Source organism: Melopsittacus undulatus, chromosome Z (genome assembly GCF_012275295.1).
Source record: "Melopsittacus undulatus isolate bMelUnd1 chromosome Z, bMelUnd1.mat.Z, whole genome shotgun sequence".
Classification (NCBI taxonomy): Eukaryota; Metazoa; Chordata; class Aves; order Psittaciformes; family Psittaculidae; genus Melopsittacus; species Melopsittacus undulatus.
This window is the reverse complement of record NC_047557.1, coordinates 66,947,197-66,968,367: the sequence shown is the minus strand read 5'-3', so window position 1 is coordinate 66,968,367 and position 21,171 is coordinate 66,947,197. Positions and strand designations below refer to the sequence as shown.

The 21,171-nt window shown below is 40.3% G+C and overlaps 1 protein-coding gene across 6 annotated transcripts in view; it reads right to left on the bottom strand.

Moving 5' to 3' along the window:
• MCC (MCC regulator of WNT signaling pathway) overlaps nucleotides 1–21,171 on the bottom strand; it is a 202,095-nt gene that overhangs the window by 36,262 nt on the left and 144,662 nt on the right. For all 6 annotated transcript variants that reach the window (XM_005142071.3, XM_034072965.1, XM_034072966.1 and 3 more), the window contains 3 exons: nucleotides 15,674–15,837; nucleotides 11,260–11,466; nucleotides 131–277 (listed from right to left, as the gene is read on the bottom strand). In XM_005142071.3, the coding sequence (XP_005142128.1) occupies nucleotides 131–277; nucleotides 11,260–11,466; nucleotides 15,674–15,837 (518 nt within the window). The remainder of the gene's footprint in view (nucleotides 1–130; nucleotides 278–11,259; nucleotides 11,467–15,673; nucleotides 15,838–21,171) is intronic.

The window sequence follows — 21,171 nt, the reverse complement described above, 5'->3', positions numbered from 1 at the left end:
TGCTTAGGATACCAGAAACTCTAGAGATTCCAGGTGTCTTCCAGTTCATCACACACTTGTACAGCAGCTTTGCAAAAGCTGTGCTTTTCCCTGATAATCACAAGTGCTACTGCAACACACAAGAGCTCACCTTGGCTATGGGAATGTCATTGCTACTGCTGCTTGTGCTCAGCTCTCCCGTGCTGGGGTTAATGGGTCGATTGGCAGAAGTGAGGCGACTTGGGCTGGATGGGCCTGTGGCCTGTACGCTTTGTAAACGTGTTTGCAGCTCCCGAACCTACAGTAAAACATAACATTCTGTTTTTTCCACTTTTATGTTTTAAATAGTTTGAAGATTTTCTCACTGTTTAGTCAAGGCTAACTGCTTCTGGCTTGAGCACTGAAGTTGTATTTTGTCCTGTGGTGGATGCAAAGTTATCATGTGGGAAGCAGATGAATGGAGGTTGTTTTAAAATTTCATTGTCAGTTATTTTAAACAATCTGCAATGTGGAAACATGCAAATGTAATACAGTAATTACACATAGTTTCAGCTTGTTTTATATAACCCTATCAGTGCAGCTGTATTATATGTACAGAAATTATTCTCTCTAGGGTGAAGCATGCTCCAGCCTATGATTATGTTGTCCAAACAAATCAAATTAAGATTCTGCTGTTAATGGAAAGCTCCAGTGTTTAAAACACTCCTGACATAAATATATCAGATGATGACTTTGACATAAAGGTCAAAGAAATTAAAATATTAATTGTGCTTTCAAACCTACAGTTAAGTAAAGCTACCAAATACTGAGTAATGTACAGACACGAAAACTCCACCAAAGTACCTAATCATCTGCAGAACTGCTCTGTAAACATACACTGCAAACACTGCGCAGTCCTCAAAACACATTGGATACTTGTAGCATTGACACCAAAAGATTCTCAGGACTAAAGGGTAAAAAAATCTGCAGGAGCCAAACTATAGCTGAGTTAAAGATTATAGTATTTATCCTGGAACAGACAAAGACTAAATGGCCTGCCTAAGAGAAAACAATTATGCCACAGAGTAAAGTGACAGAGCTCATTTTTCCCACAGAATCTCAAAGGAAGAGTGTCAGATGAGAGAAGAGGGAGAAAGCCACCTGAAGAGGAAACTTCCCGAATATGGAGTGTTTAATAGTCAAGTCTCTGTGCAGATTTTGTTGTAACAGTCCATCTACAAGACGGAATCAGTGAAATTTTACCAAAGGTCCAGTGCAATGAGGCATTGTTTAAAAGCAAACAAACAGGAAAACCACTAGGGATGTATTCTCCATAAAAATCAAATCCCTGCCTCAAAATCTGACTTAAAAATTGCTAAAATATTATTCTATCCCCACAATCTAGTTCTGGAAGATTTCAGTACAAAAGCAAGTAACAGTCCAAATTTAAGGCAACCGGAGCATTAAAGTCACTTCAAATGCTAAGCATTTGTTAACTCCAAAGCTTAAAACCACGTTATGTAAGGATAACATTATATAAAACTTTAATGCAGATAAGTTTCCTTGTAGTGTTTGCTTTATTACTGCACACTATTGTCCATGATTACAAAGCCAATTATTCTTAAGGATCTGTAAAACAACATTAGCAACAGAAAGAAAAATGAGCACAGCTAAGACTGTAGCCAGGCAAATCTTTCCTCAGGAAAGCATTTACAAAAGAAAACTCAAAGCACAGCACAGTTATCAACCTACGTAAATGGCTGCTTTCAAACTGTATCATAGAAGCAACCACAGCTTATATACACTGTCTACTTATTAATGCTTCTTGATGTATTCACTGATTCACACCTTCATTTGAGAAATTACACGCTGGATTAATTGCTATAAATGGCTGCACTAACTTTACCAATGATGAGTACTGGTTGGTGATTCTGAGCAGGATATAGGTCACAAATTCATGTGACCTATAAAATCACCTATTTCACAATTCACACATTCACTAAGCCAGAGCTTCACCACTGGATTGCCCACTCACCAGACTGCCCAGAGGCAGCTTGGGTAACTATTTCTGGTCATCAAATCCTCCACTGTAAATAGAGCAGTAATGCACAATCTCCTCAAAAAGTACTTTTCCACACTAGTAGTTATTTTACTGGAAAAATAAGGAAGACCAAAGAAAAAGAATCAAGAAAGAAAAAAACAAATTCCAAAAACCCAGTTTTTTCTCTGGATTCTTGAATGCATGAGTTTTGAAAGGACTAGTTAAAAAGTATGATTAAAAATACCTGACCACCCGTGCTCAATGTTGCTACTCATTTTAAGTGTCATTACCAATATAAATTAATCTGAAGGTAACATTTATTAGTACAATGAAAGTAACTGCAGTAATGCACATGAGGGACAATAAACACTTGGGAGAGAGAGAAAGGTCAGTCCTTAGAGGAAATGGATGACAAAATTGAAAAATCTGATAGGTGAGACAAACAATGAAACAAAACCAAAAAAAGCTCCACTGAAAGACACGAAAGTATAGATTTGTGTGTTGGGGAGGAATAACAAGGAAGGATTTAAAGACAGATTTCTTCAGCTCTTGCATCATATTAGGATATAAAAATTGCCTGAGCGTCCTAAAACTCTCAATTGGAATGGAAAGTGGCTGACTGGCAGATCTAATTATATGATCAGGAAAAAAAAACCCAACCAAACAACCCCCCCCACAAAAAAAAAAAAAACCCAAAAAAAAACCAGAGGAAAAAATGATAAATTCAGGGAAGAATCTGTGAATACCACAATTTAAAAAAGGAAAGAGCAAAGGTTTTTTAAACAGCTGGAGGAAATCCAAAGAATTACAGAAGTAGAATAGTGCTGGAACCTTGGAAAAAGCAGAAGCCGCGGCATTAAATGAGACACAAGGCAACAGAACCATTAGACCTGAGAGCAACAGATAGCCTACATATCAAACAGATGTTTTCACCTGATTTACAGATGTTCTCAAATTATTAATATAAACTTAAATAACTGGAACTTCTATTTAATTACTATTTGATGTTTAGTAATATGAACTAATCGTTTACCATTTTTTCCTCTGAATGCTGAGAACTGGATTAGGAAATAGAGAAAATAATTCTTTGTGCCATAATACCTTAAGAACTAAATAAAAAGCAAGAGTACAAGAAAATATATTACAGTAAGACTGGATTTCTGAAAGATTTCATAAGTCATTAGTAGGCATTACAAACTTGTCTCCAGAAATACATAGTGCGCTTCAGAAAATAATCTGATAAAATATTATCTACAATCATAAATCTAAGAAAAATAATTGTACTGTTTGTATTTTACACATGCATACTCACGACTACATGATTTGTAAACATATCCTAAATTTGAAAAAAACAAACAACAAAATAAACCCACAGATAAAGACTGCCTGTTTTGTCACTGATTTCCATGTTCAAAGGACAATTGCTTCTGGTCGCAAACCAGTTTCACAAAGGGACATGGTTGTGATTCTTTTCTTTCTACCCTACCTGTGGCCTGTTCCATCATGCAGCATCTTTGAACCCTTCAAGCAGTTAACATTTTTACCACTTCAGTTTTTTTCCTTGTTATATTGTGGAGGAAGATGAAGTACAACAAATCACATGAAGTGAACAGACCTCTCCCACTTTCTAATCTATCCATGCGTACTGCATGGATGGTGTCATGGTTTAAGCCCAGCTGGTAACTCAGCACCATGCAGCCGCTCACTCACCTCTCCCCCCTTCCTGGGGATGGGAAGGAGAATCTAAAGAATGTAAACCCCATGGGCTGAGATAAGAATAGTCTGGTAACCGAAGTATAACACTACTACTACTACTACTATTACTACTACTGATAACAGAAGTAACAAGGGGAGAGAATATAAAACTAAAAAGGGAAGAAAAACCCCAATAAGCAGCAGTGATGCACACAGTTATGCTCAGCACCCACCAACCAATACCCAGCCTGACCTGAGCAGCAATCCGCCCCTCTGGGTAACTCCACCCATTCCATACTGGGCATGACGTGCTGTAGTATGGAATATCGGGTCAGGTGTCCTGTCTCTGCTTCCTCCTGGTTTCTTGTGCCCCTCCTCCTGGCAGAGCATGACAGATTGAAAAGTCCTCGATCAGGCAAGTGCTACTGAGCACCAGTATGTTAACAGCATTGTTTTCAGACTAAAGCCAAAACACCGCAATGCACCAGCTACTAAGAAGAAAAACAACTCTATTCCTGCCAAAACCAGGACAGAAGGGAAGATGGAAAATGAAATAACCTGTGTCACTTCAAGTGGCTCTGACTCGTGAGGGCCCTTCCCAGCCTAAAGAACTGTTTACCTTTCCATCAAGCCCAGCCATTGTTATTTTCAGCCAGGTAGCTTTCAGACCCTCTTAAACTCTTAGCACCAGAGCTAACAAAGTCTGTTTTTTTACAGTTTGTCTGTTGTGGTCGATGGCAGTACGGTAAAGAAGCCTTTCCTGGTACTTATAAGTGCCATCTCCTCAAGGAATTCTCTGGAGCTGAATGAGCTTAGACATCTTCTCTGCATTTCTTAAATTCAAGAAATATGTAAGAGCTTAGCTGTGACTAGGAGTGCAGATCTGAAAATCAATCTGCAGTTCAAACAATTATTTTGAGGAACAGAGAAAGACACAACAAGCTATGGGAGAACAGGTATGCTACTACAGTTTATACATACGGCTTTCTTAACTGGCAAGAGAGGTTACAGTGATAATAGTCTCTTAGTAAGCAAAGATTCCTGTGCTTCTGACACCTTTCAGACAGAAGTCCCTCTGTGCAGAAAGAAAAGCTGGGTGCTGCATCTCTATAAAGGATGCAAAGCAGCAAAAATCTAGACATGGACGGACATAACATGGGAGATAAGGGTGGATTCCGTAGCTCTGACCACAGCTGAAGTAGCAGAGAACAGAAACAAAACACAAGTGAGGACAGTAAGTGTATCTCAGGCTTTTTCTCATTTAATTTCAGATTAATCACTAGGTATTTGCATACAAGCTTGGAAGCAGAAGCAAAGCTCTAGTTTGTTACCAGCTAAGGGGAGATACCACTGCATATGCAAGGATGCAGAGAATGGAAATAGATTTTAGCTGCTACCTCAGGCTTCTGGTGTGCACCAAGAGACAAGGAGACAGAACAGTACAAGGATCAGTTTGAATTGCAAGCTCACAGTAATCTCCAAAGGCCCATAACATAACATATCAGCCTTCTCTAGCAATATGGAACAATACCTTTTGATCCCAACGCATGGTGCCAAACAAGGATAATGAGCAGCTTGTGCCAGCTTTGTGTTACCCAAGAACAGTTTGGGCTCAAGAATGCCTGCAAGGAAAACGGATCTGTCTGCTGCTGTGGTCTGGGTAGGTTTGAACTTCTTGCAAGAACAAGGTATTTTGGGAGAGTCCTTGTACTAAAATAAAGTTTCTCAGAGTGGGGACAATCTGGGCAGCTGGAGGGATCACACATTAAAGATGGGACTTCTATACTCCTCTGCAGATTAGTTTTCATGCAGCTCTTAAATTGAAGATACCTAAAATACTAAGTCTGGTTTTGTTCTCGTCAGTTTGCTGAATTCGGATGAGTTTGGAGAACATACAGATTGATTTTCACAACTAAAAGCATCCGATTAACTGAACAAGTTGATATAGAGCAGAGAACAGACTTGACAGACTTTCAGACCTGGAACTGCCTTTTCACTCTAGGGTTAGTTCTTCAGAACAACCTCAGGGAAGCCTGAACGCTGCCACACCTACTGCTTCTCATGCCAGCAGGCTGCCTGGGACTAATCATGTGGTAAATTTCATGGCCAGTAATTAAAAACCTGCAACTTTGTACTCACAATGGAGTTTATATGCTGTACCAGTGCTGCTCACCTGACTCCCCTGGTGGATACAAGAGATTTTGTGTAAGGATGCCACATTACTTTTTCTACTACTATTTAAGCCTGTTTCCACAAATAACAATTGTAAACTTGATTACAACCTTATTCTCATGTAATAATAATCCCATTACCTAGTACAGAAGTTTCACAGCACCTTAACTGTATTACTAGATCCAGGATTATGGTCAGCTATACATAAGCATTTTCTAAGACACTGACTAGCTCAGACTTTAAATAGATCTGATTTTTAATACAGAGGTAAAATAAACCGCTGTGTTATGAAATTAGCTGCTACACTACAGGCACCCTACAGAAATAAGAGATTACCTCATTTACTTTGACCCATGAGAACAAACTCCATATGTATGTCGTCTCTTAGCTACTCTTCTAGAAAGCAGCTCACTCTGTTAACTGAGCACAACAAATACCTAATTTAATTACATTTCCAACGAGCCTGAGAAAAATGTATTGAAAGCACTCTATTTGATTACAGATTGTCTAAAGTAACAGACCTATTGATCTGGTCAACTTCAACCTTACTCACCTTACCCAATTTAATTTGAGAAGAACAGTAATGAGATTTTACTTGGCACTCCTTCCCACTCTCTAGGGAAATAATCTGAAGTAACTTTGAGTTCAGGTGGCATACAGAAAATATATGATAGGTCAAACATTTATTTTGTTGCAACTATGGACGCAGAGTTACACCAAAAATGCAAATATGGTTTCCAGTGAAATAATTACATAGTGTTGCTTGCCGGGTCATATCCCACGAACAAACTTCTCTGGTGGGGGTAATAAACTGGTTGTTCTGCAAGTTCAGGATGACATTAAAATCCATATTTCAAGAAAGTCCTCTATATGTGCAAACTAAATGAAAACTATCATAGGGGGAAAAAACCCCTAACCAACTAACCAAAACACCACCTGCCAGCTGTGCCTGAATATAGAGGCTGCTTGATTTTGCTACGCTCTGTGCCAGTCCAAAATTAACCCTTTGTCTACCAGGTAAGACACCCATCCAATCTGTCCAAGAAGAATTCCTGTAATTAAAGAAGAATGAACATTTAAATTGGCTTCCTGTTTACAAAACACAGCTCATAGTCTCTACAGAGCAGACTCTGCAGACTCTACTGAACACTGGGTCAGTAATATCCTGCTGCCACTACCACCCGTAACTGCTGTAGCCACTTAGATGATAAACAAGTTGATGACCTGAATTCTGTTTCCACCAGAGATGCTTCCATAACAGAGATACATTAAGAACACATGCAGCACCCCTGATAACAGATCCAGTAACATATCCAACAGATCAGCAACTAGTAGATCAGCATGATTTTAGCCTAGGCCCTGCCTACGGTAAAGAAATTGTGAAATATTCAATAATAAAGCCAGTATTTGTGGGGCTCCACCAAAGGGACTGACCAAGTCATAGAATCATAGAATAGTTAAGATTGGAAAGGACCTCAAGATCATCTAGTTTCAACCCCCCTGCCATGGGCAGGAACACCTCACACTAAACCATGTCACCCAAGGCTTCATCCAACCTGGTCTTGAACACTGCCAGGGATGGAGCATTCACTACCTCCCTGGGCAACCCATTCCAGTACCTCACCACCCTCACAGTAAAGAATTTCTTCCTTATATTCAATCTAAACCTCTGCTGTTTAAGTTTCACCCCATTACCCCTTGTCCTGTCACTACAGTCCCTAACAAAGAATCCCTCACCAGCATCCCTATAGGACCCCTTCAGATACTGGAAGGCTGCTATGAGGTCTCCACACAGCCTTCTCTTCTCCAGGCTCAACAGCCCCAACTTTCTCAGCCTGTCTTCATACAGGAGGTGCTCCAGTTCCCTGATCATCCTCGTGGCCCTCCTCTGGACTTGTTCCAAGAGTTCCATGTCCTTTTTATGTTGAGGACACCAGAACTGCACACAATACTCCAAGTGAGGTCTCACTAGGGCAGAGGGGCAGGATCACCTCCTTTGACCTGCTGGTCATGCTCCTTTTGATGCAGCTCAGAATATGGTTGGCTTTCTGGGCTGTAAGCACACACTGAAGCTGCCTCATGTTCATATTCTCATCAACCAACACCCCCAAGGCCTTCTCCACAGGGCTGCTCTGAATTTCTTCTTTGCCCAACTCGTAGCTGTGCCTAGGATTGCTCTGACCCAGGTGTAGGACCTTGCACTTGGCATGGTTAAACTTCATGAGGTTGGCATCAGCCCACCTCACAAGCATGTCAAAGTCCCTCTGAATGGCATTCCTTCCCTCCAGTGTATCAACTGAACCACATAGCTTGATGTCATTGGCAAACTTGCTGAGGGTGCACTCAATCCCACTGTCCATGTCACCGACAAAGTTGTTGAACAACACCGATCCCTGAGGGACACCACTCCTTACTGGTCTCCACCTAGACATTGAACCGTTGACCACAACTCTTTGAGTGCGACCATCCAGCCAGTTCTTTATCCACCGAGTGATCCACCTATCAAATTGATGACACTCCAATTTAGAGACAAGGATGTCATGTGGGGCAGTGTCGAACGCTTTGCACAAATCCAGGTAGATGACGTCAACTGCTCCACCCATGTCCATCATTTCAGTAGCCCCATCATAGAAGGCCACCAAATTGGTCAGGCAGGATTTTCCCCTAGTAAAGCCATGCTGGCTGTCACCAACCACCTTGTTGCTTTCCATGTGCCTTAGCATGCCTTCCAGGAGAATGTGCTCCAAGATTTTGCCAGGCACAGAGGTGAGACTGACTGGTCTGTAATTCCCCGGGTCATCCATTTCTCCCTTCTTGAAAGCGGGGGTTATATTTCCCTTTTTCCAGTCGTCGGGAACTTCACCTGTCTGCCATGATTTTTTAAATATGATGGACAGCGGCTTAGCAACTTCATTTGCCAGCTCCTTCAGGACCCGCAGATGGATTTCATCAGGTCCCATGGACTTGTGTACGTTCAGGTTTTTAAGATGGTCTCAAACCAGATCCTCTCCTACAGTGGGCCCAAGGTCTTCATTCTCACAAGTCAAGCAGAACTGAAGAGCATCTTCCTCATCATCTAACCCAACCCTCTGCTACTGCTGTCAGCCAGACAAAACATGATAGTTTTGAGCAGAGATACTATTGCTATCTCTAGAATTAAGGCAGCTGTATTAACTGAACCAATGAAAAGTTCACTTTTTTGCTTTCCTTTGGATACAATCCTAATGTAACAATCCTGGTTTTAATGGTTATCCCTGCACAGTATTTCATTTCATTATATAAACTTTACCTATAACTCTTTATGTTTATACATGAATTATATATATATATAAATATATACATAAATTGTATATGTAGTTCATTACATATAACTTTAATATTTTAAAGCTCTATATGTGAAGTAGTAGCCGTATTCCTTACTGTTTCTTCAGAACCACAGTCCTCTTGTCTGTTAGATACCTCATATTCTAATTTCTGGCCCAATACAGCCACAAGTGGTTTACATTAACCTCTTCTTGCTCCAGTTTTGTCCCAGTGTTTGAGTAGCCATTAGTTTTTATTCTTACCTCCTTTCTCGAGTACTTGGAAAGAGAAATCAAACTCAGATTTTGCTTTGCAGCTTGAAGCAAATAATCTCTTTAATTCACTTCTCAAAGTAAGCTACCCATTCCTCTGAGCATCTTCTACATTTTTTTTGCCAATTTAAGCAGAACTTTTTCAAGTGTAAGCAGTAAGAACATTTCAGACCAGATCTCACCACTCTTTATACAGTCTTTCCAATCTCTACTGGAAATAACATATTTGGTACAACCTAGGATTGAATATGCCACCATGCATCAACAGCCCCACCACTGCTGATCCCTGAGGGTACAAACACCAATTGTTTCCCTTTTTCTGTTTTGGATTTTTTTTTTTCTGAGGAGTTCCTGGCTGTCAGCATAAATGCTTGTTACCAATCTTTTAAGCACCTTAACCTGTATTCTATACTTCACAGAATCATAGAATAGTTCAGGTTGGAAATGACGTTAAGATCATTTAGTTCCAGTCCCCCTGCCATGTACTTCTCACACTTTAAGTCTTTCTCTATTAATTCTATCCTCAAGGCTATCTATTTTTGATTTGATACCCCAATACTTATCTGTATCATCTGATAATGTCAATATCTGCATTTTGTGTAAGCAAATTTCAGAAGCAAATACTTCTGTTCTCTGCTCACTTACCCCTTCTTCTCCCATCCCTATCCTGCAACCTGCAATAATTCACTGGGTGCATAAATGCTACTTCTATAGTTCAAGGGGTAGTACTGCCTCTGTTTAAAAAGAAGCTTCAGTATAAAACCAGTCCAGAAACTTCAGGACTGAAGACATCTTACACTTAGGGTATATCACAAAAATAAATTTTACAAAGGAAAAGTTGAAATGGTCCTGTTTTTATCTGACTGCACATTACTATTCTTCCATCATCACACGCACCTTTTCTTAAGGAGAGTCTAGACAGTTTTTCAAAAGTAATTTGTGACTCTGTATCTGAAGATTGTAATTCTCACACAACAAGATTCATGCTAAAATCATACAGTCACTAGGGAACTACATTGTTATAGAAACTGTGTTTGTCAAAAAGGTTGATCTGCTGCCAACAGGTAAAGAGCAACACTTACTGTAATTTTACCAAAATACAGTCGCCTAAATTGTCACCCAGATAAACTTGAAACTGCTTGTTCTAAAAACAAAATTATTTCCTATCTAGCCAAAACTCTGCAGATTCAACAGGGACCAGTTAACAAATTTTAAAAGTAATTGAGCCCGAGGTCATGTTCTTTTGGAACTCTCATCCTCTGTATATCATTTTCCAGGTTATTTTACTCTGGACTCCACACAAAGCACAAAGGCTTTATCTGACCTTGCAGCACTACAGAATGTAGACAGGTAAGCAGGACATGTCTGGGATTATTTCATTGTTCAGTTCTGAGAATGATTACCCTCTGACAGGAGTCCTGCTCTTTTTCTTTCTCCTAATCACAAATTGCATTCCCATCAAAACCAACGAAATATCTGTTAATTACAGGAAAAAAAATGCCTCTCAGGAAAAATCACTAAATGAACATCTGGTTTATCTATAGCCAAGTTACATACGCTTCCTTGGAGATGAGTATCAGGTTTTTTGGTAACTTGTAATTTCTGACATCAGGTTGTTGTACACTTTGGCTGTTCATCAGACACTCTTTTTCAATTATATTCAGGTTTGTTCCAGTTCTTTAATTTGTATGGCTCAGCTTTAAAAACAAAAAGCCCTACAGTCAATGCAGGACACAATATTAAAGAGAAGCTTGTTGTGGTGACAAAATCATACAGGTTAGGAAGAACAAGAAGCATGATCAATGCAGCCAGCCTTACCCTTCTACGCAGTCTGTCCCTTTCTTCACGAATAGCATTCATGGTGGCCTTGGTCCTGTTCAGCTCCTCCTCTTTGCTACACAGCATGGCTGTGAGGCTCTCGTTCTCTTCCCGCAGGCCAGCTAGCTCCTTTTCCCATTGAGATCTCTCTTCAGACAGATTTGGATAAAGATCACCTCCCAGTACACACTCAATCTCTTCCACAGTCTGCAAAAATACAGTCATCAAAAACCAGAAAGAAGCAGAGAAAAAGACTGAACAAGACCAATGGTACAAAGGACATGAGTGTAAAAGGCAACTATATATACATTTTTATGTACCTACCTAGCCCCACAACACCATTAGTTTGCTTCTTTCGTTTCTCAAGTAATAAAAAAAAAATGTTGCTTATTTTGATAGTTTGGCCATTTAATCAAAATATTTCATACTGACCAGCATACATTTTATGATCAAGTAAAACATGTCACCCAAGGGTGACAGCAATCCTGGTAGTTTTATCTCAGAACACTTTAAAAAAAATTAATGACACCTTGTCATGGGTAAGCACTGTGCTGCTTGTTTCCTGCCTGAATGATATGCAGAAAGTAGCAGCCTGTAAATGTGCATAGCGTGGAGTCTTTCTTAGTTCTAAACCAGCTCCACAAAAGAGGAAAGAGTGGGATAGTAAAAAAAGAGGAGTCTCCTTTCCCATGTTGCTAAGCACGTTCTTTCCTAGAGGTGACAGAGGGATAAAATAACACTGGCCTCAGCTGGGCTTATGTTATACAGAAGATGTTACAGCCCTTCTAGTGCCTACAAAAGGCTAGGTTTCTCTGGGACAGATAATGCTATTCAGCATTTTCTGCTCTATTCCCTTGCTCAGAACTGTGCCTTGTAGCAGCCATTCAGCACAAAGAATATTTAGCAACTTCCACTGGGTAAAAATAAACTAGACACACACAGCCCCATCAATAAGGCAATACTGACATGCCTAAGTTACCATCAGACTGGTCATTCAAGATCTTGAAACAATGTCTAACACTCAGTGCATCAGATAACTACATGCAGTTCTGATCCTCCTATGCAGTGTATGCTGTCCTCATGTTCAATTTTTTCACTTATGAAACAACAATCGCAATCAAAAATCCTGTAAACATTGCTTATAGCTCTGAATCTCTCCAAAAGCCATCTGCATTAAAATAATAGGAAGACACATGGAAACTAAATGTATATATGATGCAGCTAGCATTCTAGAAAGTTTCATTTCCTTGAATAATCCAAGAACAAACTATAGCTAAAGCCTATATTTTTAAGTTTAATATGGAAAATAAATAACTCATGTACCAAGATAAAAAAGTAGTTTATTTAGTTGTAGAGGACATTGAAAAGGACTTAAATTTTATATGTAACAAAAATTACTAACTGAAGTTTATGTCCTTAATTTTGGAGGGACTAAAAGAAACAGCTAGAGTACAGCTGCAAATAACAAACCAAGTTGCAAATACAACTCTGATCTTTTTTCTGCGAGAAATCTTCCAAGTGTTTTCAGCACTGACACTGACATATCAGTGAAATTTTATTATTTGTCCATTATAATGAAAACTTGGTTATTTATTGTTATCAATACCAATACATTAATCTTGAAAAACAGATTTTGGCTACAGCAAAAATCTTTAGTGAGGAAGAAAAGACACTCATACAAAAGGAAAAAAACTATTTTAACAGCTAGTTCAAGATGCCTCTATGGAAGGAGCAGGGACAAAATGTTTGTAATCAGGCTCACTTCATCCTTTAAAATCATATTTCAAGTCTCTCTTCAATAAAACTGCAGTATGTTTAGAGTCAAAAATATAAATTTCTATTGACAGAGTATTGACACTGTAATTCCGCTTACACATTAGGCAGTAAGCTTAAACTTTTCTAAAAGAGCGATGTCTTGTATCAGTTTCACTTGGACCTATATGTCTGAAAATATGACAAGGTAAGTTATTTCAATACTACATGAAGATGATTTTAAGTTCTCAATAAGCACAGAGTGGTTAATCTGACAGTCTGAAGAGAACCTCTATAACAGCAGCATTCTTTCTTGATGATGACAGCGTTCTTTCAAACAGTGACTCTTCATTATTGTGTTCTCTCCCATCTTCATTCAAACTCTTTCTTTCCTGCTGTTTCCTCACCCCTCTAATGCCAAGTTCTGTTGCTGCCTCCTTCTACCTTATTCCCGTGCTCCTAGTGTTGCTATTTTTGTAACCCCTCCTTTCCCAAAGACTCTTCTCCTCAGAGCACTACTGGGGATAATAAGCCTGAAGCAACACTGAAAGACTGTAATGAAGTAGCAGTAACAGGGGCTTATAACAGAGCTATCTTCAGACAAACTGCTGCTGTTTCTCCAGACTCCACTGCTACCATCTGCCCATACAAGTACAAAGTTCAGGCAGTGACAGCATCAGCATGCATGTGACAGTCATACTAAGGGCTGTGCTGTAGTCCTTAACAAAGCTGAGGGATCTTTCTGCATGTGGCTATGTTCTTTCATTTTGACATGACCAATAGCCTTTTGCTCACTAAAATATTACCACAATTCTTCCATCTGACAACCAACACTACCATCCTCCATGGTAAATAAAACATCAATACTATATATGGATATACATATGTAAACTACCAGGGTTTTTATTTTTTTCTAAAGCAGTATCACAGAGCAGTTTTATCCAGCCTGCTGCTGCACAGCAGATAAATTCAGGTATAATTTCATGGATCACAGGATCGAATTGCAATGCAATGTAGTAAAAACATTAGTCCACCAGGGAAGAAAAAAGCCAACAGTCAAAGCAAAAGACAGAATATTTCAGATTTCTTTTCATGATTCCACCCATTTTAAGTCTCCAAGTTCTCTGTCTGAGAAAGCAGGAAAGGAGCCATGGGTGGAACTTTGCAGAGGAGCTTTACATGTAAGTTTCGCTATATTAAACATATTGATGACACATTTCTCTAGCATATAATGGGACCATGTTGAAGAGATTCCTATCTTACTGAAAGGTTAATAACCTTAGCATGCTATCACTTGTCAAACACAAACAATCCCAGGCTCTACAGCATAGGCAGTGAGGAAAAGTCTTCCGCAGAAATGGCTATCCATGTAGAGATCACATGAAAATAAAACACCTGCATTTTGGACCAGGAAAAAGTTGCTGACAGTTACTTATAAAAATTCAACTGTAGTTAATTTGAAGCAACAGCAAATAAATGGGGTTAAAATAAAAATCTTGAGAATTAAGCTTATGGCAACTACTTTGACATTTTGTTGAAGCTAACCTCCTGTGCAAGTTTTTGTTTCACCTCTGTGGACCTTACACAGACCAGCCTCTATCTGTTTTCGAGGATCCAATCTTTCTCTTGGTGAATATTGCCTTCTAAGGATACTTACTCTTAAAGCATCATATATATTGAGTAACATTTAAAAGTATTGATCCTAATCCTTTAAGACTTTCAAACAAACTACTTTAGGACTGTTCCCAAGAAAACCAGAAGTCAGTCTGTCTGTTGCTCTCAAATATACCCACAGTCTTCAAACTACAACTCAACATTTACTTCTTTATAGACCTTTATACACTTCAGGCACCACCAGGAAGAGAGGGGACCTTTCCCAGTAGTATACAAAAGTGTCTAAGCCATCCAGATTGGTCACAGACCACCCCACTTTAACAGCAAACTTGGCACTGTATTTGTTTTTATATGAATGATTCACTGACACAAAACACTTGGTCATCTCATTCCATGTATGTAGTAAGATACTTTTCAGTTCTCTTGGTTTCAGGTTCTGAATTACAACCCCTTCATTATATATGCTATCGGGCATTCCTCTTGTTCTGTTTACATATCCAATAAAACCAAGACATACAATCAGTTGAATTATTGTTCCTGTGTCTGGCATGTCTCATTAGAATTAATATAACAGGCATGCTTTGTGTTAAACACTAGCTTCATATTTTTAAGACAGTCAAGCCACAGTTTAAGTTTACAGTTTGAGTCTTTTTATCTTCAAATTTCAGCAAGTATTACATACTGTGCTTTCAGTTACCTGTCAGTGAGTAGCTGTGTGACCTGTGACCTTGGGCAAGTCACAACTTATTTACTCCATAACCTTCAGAAGATATATTAAATGCTGAGTGTCCCTGTTTCACTGAAATGAGTGTAAGACAAATAGATTTCTCATTTGTTACTGAATTTTTACTACTAGCTTCTCTGGGCCTTGGAGAATTCAGTGTAAAACAGGTGCGCTACTGCTTACCCAACACACAGTGAGCTGGAGTTGATTTCTGTGAAGTACTTTACTTCGACACCTTTGGAAGTAAAGTGCTATTACAACAGAATGCGATAGGATGTTTCAGGCAAAGTACATGCTGCATTTAGAGCCTAATGTTACCATTACCTTAATGGCTAAATCACAATGTTCGCTGGCGGTAGTGAGCTGTTCAATATGTCTATCCACCTCTGCTACCGATAAACTGCAGCTGCTTTTCTTCCTCCCGCAGACAACATTTTCCAGACCTGTCAGCACTCTTTGCAGTTCTGAATTCAAGTCACTACAGTTATCTAAAAGAAAGCAAAATGAAACAAAAATTATCTCAATAATTAGTGACTCAGTGAAAAAAAAAAATTAACCCAGGAAGTGCCTGTTCCAGAACCACTGCACTGATATTGTTCAAGGAATGTCCTTTCAATATGCCCATTTTTCCTCACAAAGTGGCTTAAACACCATAACCACATTAACTGAAATAAGGAATTACCTCCCATGTGACAAAAAACCCTCCCCTACCTATCTGAAGCTTTTTATTCAAAGACCTCTTCTTTTCCGAAGAACATCACTTTAAGACACCACATGCTCACATAATACGGATTTTCTTTTTTGTTGGGTTTTTTTTTTTTTTTCCTTCCTAGAAATAGGCCTTTTCAGGGCCTGTTACTTTGATTTTATCACGCCTACAGGGTTTTTATCTGTAAATTCAATATTTTTTTTCTGCCTGGTATACTCACTGACACTATGACTTCACATTTTTTTGAAGGAACTTTTGTGGTTGTACTTATGCACTGCCTGATTTTAAAAAATTCTGGTGTTTAGAGAAATGATCCCTATCTATATGTTTCATTTTTACAACTATTTCTTCTTCAAATGCAACTGTGGAATATTCAGGAGCCATAACAGCACACCTTGTTGTTTGTTATGTTCCATAATTCCTACAACCATGATAGCAGCATATACAACACCATTTTGGTTATAAAATGTGACAGTCACTTCCTTTTCTGTCTTTAGGCAAAGCTCTTCTAGTGTCTTGGGCATTGCCACAGCATCCTCCATTTCTGTGAAAAGCAGTGGTTCTCAGTACCATGCTATCTCACTTCAAATAAATATTTTAATTTTTCTTAGGCTTACACCTGGCAACAGACAGTGGCAGTTCATAAGGCAGGCACATGGCAGAATTCACCCTTGTGCTCTCTTGGCTGTGCTGATTATTAGTTCTGGCACACTAGTTCAGAGTTTGCAGCAACTATCAACTATAAAGCATGTAAGTGGTACACTATGATAGAGCAGTGCTATACACTACTAAAACCAATGGCAGGCATCTCTGCTGCAGCACATTATTTCTATGCAACTGCTGCAAACATTTTACCTTATAGCTGTGGCTCTTATAGGGAACTAAAATAGTGTGACATTGAACTGTGTCTGAAATTTAACAGACATGAGACACAAGATTACTGTAGACTGCCTTGATATCTCTCTGTGCAAGAGAAGACTGAAAGCAGTAGGATGAAGGGACGAGATGATCAGAAAGTAAAAAAATCCTGTAAATGTGCTGCCACAAAAACACCTCAACAGACTAATGCAGAAACTTGAAAGTATCAGTGACCAGAAAGAAGAGTTTGGAATGATGTCACAGTATTGTATGAAAAATGCCAACGGCCAGTACATACAAAACTTTACTCCTAGAAGTCATATTCACTAGTTTCTGACTAGCAACCAGTCATCTGTTGTAGTAATTCCAAAAATCCCTCTACAGTAACACTAACTTATGAGCAGCACATACTGTGCATGATGCTTAATTGTAAAACTCTCTATTTTGTTTGAATCTGTTTGTTTCCATAGCATCTCCTGTAACAGACATTTTGCCTTTTTAAACAAACTTCACAAGACCTTGTACACTTTTGTTTCTACAATAACACTGAATAACACTGTTCCCAGAAATTCGGGTTTTATAGAATCCTAGTATCTCAGAATCATACAATGGTTTGGGTTGAAAGGAGCCTTAAAGCTCACCCAGTTCCAACCTCTTGCCATGGGCAGGGACACCCTCCACTAGACCAAGTTGCTCCAGATCCTATCCAAGCCAGGCCTTGAACACTGCCAGGGATGTGGCAACCACAGCTTCTCTGGGCAACCTGTGCCAATGTAAGACCACCCTCACAGGGAAGAACTTCTTCCTAATATCTAATCAAAATGTCTGATCTTTAAGCTAAAAGCCTCTCCCGCTTGTGTTATCACTACATGTCCCTGTAAGAACTCCTTCTCCACATTCCTTGTAGGCCCCCTTTAGGTTGGATAAGAACTCTGTTTCTGCCAGAAAACCAGTACAAACCAATCACAAGCACTGGAGAATATTCATACTTTTAGCTCTTGGTGTTTTACTGCCTGTAGTAGTAGAGTGGCATATCCATATGCATTAGTGTATCATGTTATATTATTTATTAAATCAGTGATGCTCATTACATTAGTGCAGTAAGCAAGGTTGTGCACATGGTTATTAGGTCATGACTTTTTATCCTTTTATACCTGTATCTAGAAGAATAAAAAATATTTCCATATTTCTGCATATATACATGTGTGCGCATACACACACAATAGGATTTATTTTCTCAGGACTACAGACACAAATCCCCAAAAGGACAGAATCTACAGAAGAGTTACATGGAAAAAGAAGCAAAATATGGAAAAAATGCAAGAATCCCTTCAGCTAACATTCTTATTTTCTCCATTGCTGTATTTCATTTTATTGCCATGTTTCCCACTGTTAGAAGAAACTTAGATGCATGACTTGCTGTTATTGTGCACAAACCGTGCCTCAGCTCCAGACCATTAGAAATAAAACTAAAGCTCTAACCTCAAAATAAATGATGAAAAGTAAATCACTCAGAATTTTTTAGTAAAAAAAAAGGGGGGGGGGAAAGAAAATTAAAGTCCTAATGTTAGAATCTATTCAAGTAGAAAATAGTATGTATCAACTTCTGAAAGTAAAGGCTTTAATTTTTGAAGAATAATGAAACCTGTACTAAAATATCTTGACTCCATACAATATATTATTAAGTATAATTTGAATTAGAGATGTGCACATCTATGGGGATATGACATTGTTGGAATCACAGAAACATGGCGAGATGGCTCCTGTGACTGGAGTGCTGGAATGGAAGGTGACAGAGTCTTTAGGAAAGACAGGCCACACAGAAGAGGAAGGAGTGTAACTATTTATGTCAATGATAAGCTGGAAAGTGTGGAACTCTGCCTGGGATGAGTGATGAGTCAACAGAGAGCTTGTGGGTCAGGGCCAAAGGGAGAACTGCAATGGAGGACATTACTGTGGAGGTCTGCTACAGGCTGCCCGATCAGAAGGACTGTGTGGATGTAGCCCTCTATAGATATATATGCTCACAGGTCCTTGTCCTTGTGGGGGAGGAATACATGGACACTGCTAGGGAAGCTACGGACCAGGTCTTGCTTTTATAAACATACAACTCCAGAGCTGGCACATTCATTTCAATTTAAGAAATTGTACATAAAACCTTTTTTATATGGTTGCTTACAATATCAACATGTTTTCTTCATTATTAAAGTCCACTTGAAACGCCCACAAGTCAGCCTGCTCTGGAGTCCATACCTCTAAAAGGCACCATACTGAAACAAGCAGCAAGAAGTTCTCAGTAATAAAGTGCACTGCTCAAACATGTGAAAACTGCTTTAATACAGTTTCTTACGTATGGAAGCAAATATTGCATGTTGCATTATAACCATCAAAGCCTCATGTGGAGTTAAGAGTTTATTCTTTAAGCATCACAACTTCTGCAACAGGGCTTAAGAGTACTGTTTCAGTGATTTCCTAGAGCACTGGTCATGTACATTATCACCAACGGAAGTTGCCAGACATTCAGCTAATTTACCCAGGGAAGAAAATGAAGACCAACTATTTGATTCTAAATATAAATTAAAAGAAATAGTATTCTGAATAGAATTCTGGAAATCAGTCACAGTGAGGATTACATGAGACTTCTGCTAGTCTACAGCTGTAAGGGTGGTAAGGCACTGGAATGGGTTGCCCAAGGAAGTTGTGAATGTTCCATCCCTGGTGGCACTCAAGGCCAGGCTGGACAGAGCCTTGGGTGACATGGTTCAGTGTAAGGTGTCCCTGCCCATGGCAGAGGGGTTGGAACTAGATGATGACTTGCTGAGGGGGGTGGCTTGAGAAAGGACGCCTGTGGCACTGGAGCGGAGCCGGGGGAGATCAGCGTCCAGAAGCCTCACCACAGAGTGACAAGAGCCACTGAGGAGGGAGCCTCAAGTCCTTGACAGGACTTGCCCAAGAGCTCAGCTACTGCGAGGAGGTGACTCACTGGGGGCGGAGACAGGAGGAGTGGCACCAACTGTGAGTGCTTAAAAATCTACCCAGGGAGCGTGGCGAACAGAGCGGGCAAACAGAGCAGGTCGAGGCAGTTTGTGCAGCAGTTTGAGCGGGCAGGTGAGCGGGATGGTGAGCACTCGCCCTACGACCAGGGTCTGGTCTGGGCGCTCTGCCCTGGCTGCCCCGGTGGTGGCCAGCGTAGGCACCCAGACAGAGCCGGTAAGTGGGGAGGTTGCGGTGCAGAGCTTGGAGTGTAGAGAGTGTCTGCACTGGTCTTGTGAGGGAAAGGTGCAGAATGGGCAGGGCTGCGCTCGCTGCTCCCTGATGGAGGTCCTCCTCCAGCAGGTGGCTGAGCTACGGGATGCTGTCAGTAAGCTTCAAGATGTCAGGGAAGCTGAGAGGAAGCAGGACTGCTTGCTCCAGGACCAAACAGCACAGGGGCCTCAAGATTCCCCTCTAACTCATGGAGGAGAGAAGGGGCTGTTGATCAGGGAAGCTGGGAATTAGTAACAAAAAAAAAAACAACGAAAGGAGGAAGAGAGCAATTAAAAGCAAGGGGCTTCCTCCTAAATCTGCTGTACCCACCCAGAACTGCTTTGCTGTCCTGCAGGGGGCTGATGAGGAAATGCACTTGCACCAGAAACAGCCGGCTGGTGCACTGGTACACAAGATCTCTACTGGTGCCACCAGGAAAAAGCGGCGGGTTGTAGTAGTAGGGAACTCTGCCTTGAAAGGGACAGAAGCACTCATCTGTCGGCCTGACCCAGTCGCAAGGGAGGTGTGTTGCCTACCTGGGGCACGGATCAGGGATGTTGCGCAGAGGCTGCCTGCTCTAGTAAGTCCCACGGACTATTACCCGCTTCTAGTGATACATGTGGGTGCTAAGGATATAGATAGTAGTAGCCTGAGGAGTATAAAGAAGGACTACAGAGCTCTGGGAGAGGTGGTCAGGGGTTCTGGAGCTCAGATAGTCTTTTCGACAATTCTCCAAGACACAGGGGAGGACCTTCCAAAGGCAAGGAGGATTGGACAGGTTAATAAATGGTTAAAAGGGTGGTGTCATAGTCAAGGGTTTGGGTGTCTTGGACATGGGGCCCACATTTGTAGGCCAGGCCTACTGGCGGCTGGTGGAACTGCTCTGATAAAGAAAGGGAAGAGTGGCTTTGCTGGAGGCTTGCCAGGCTTGTCAAGGATGCTTTAAACTAGTTGTGTTGGGGGAGGGGAGCATCATTCCATCCCAACACACCCAGTCAGTTGCCAGCAC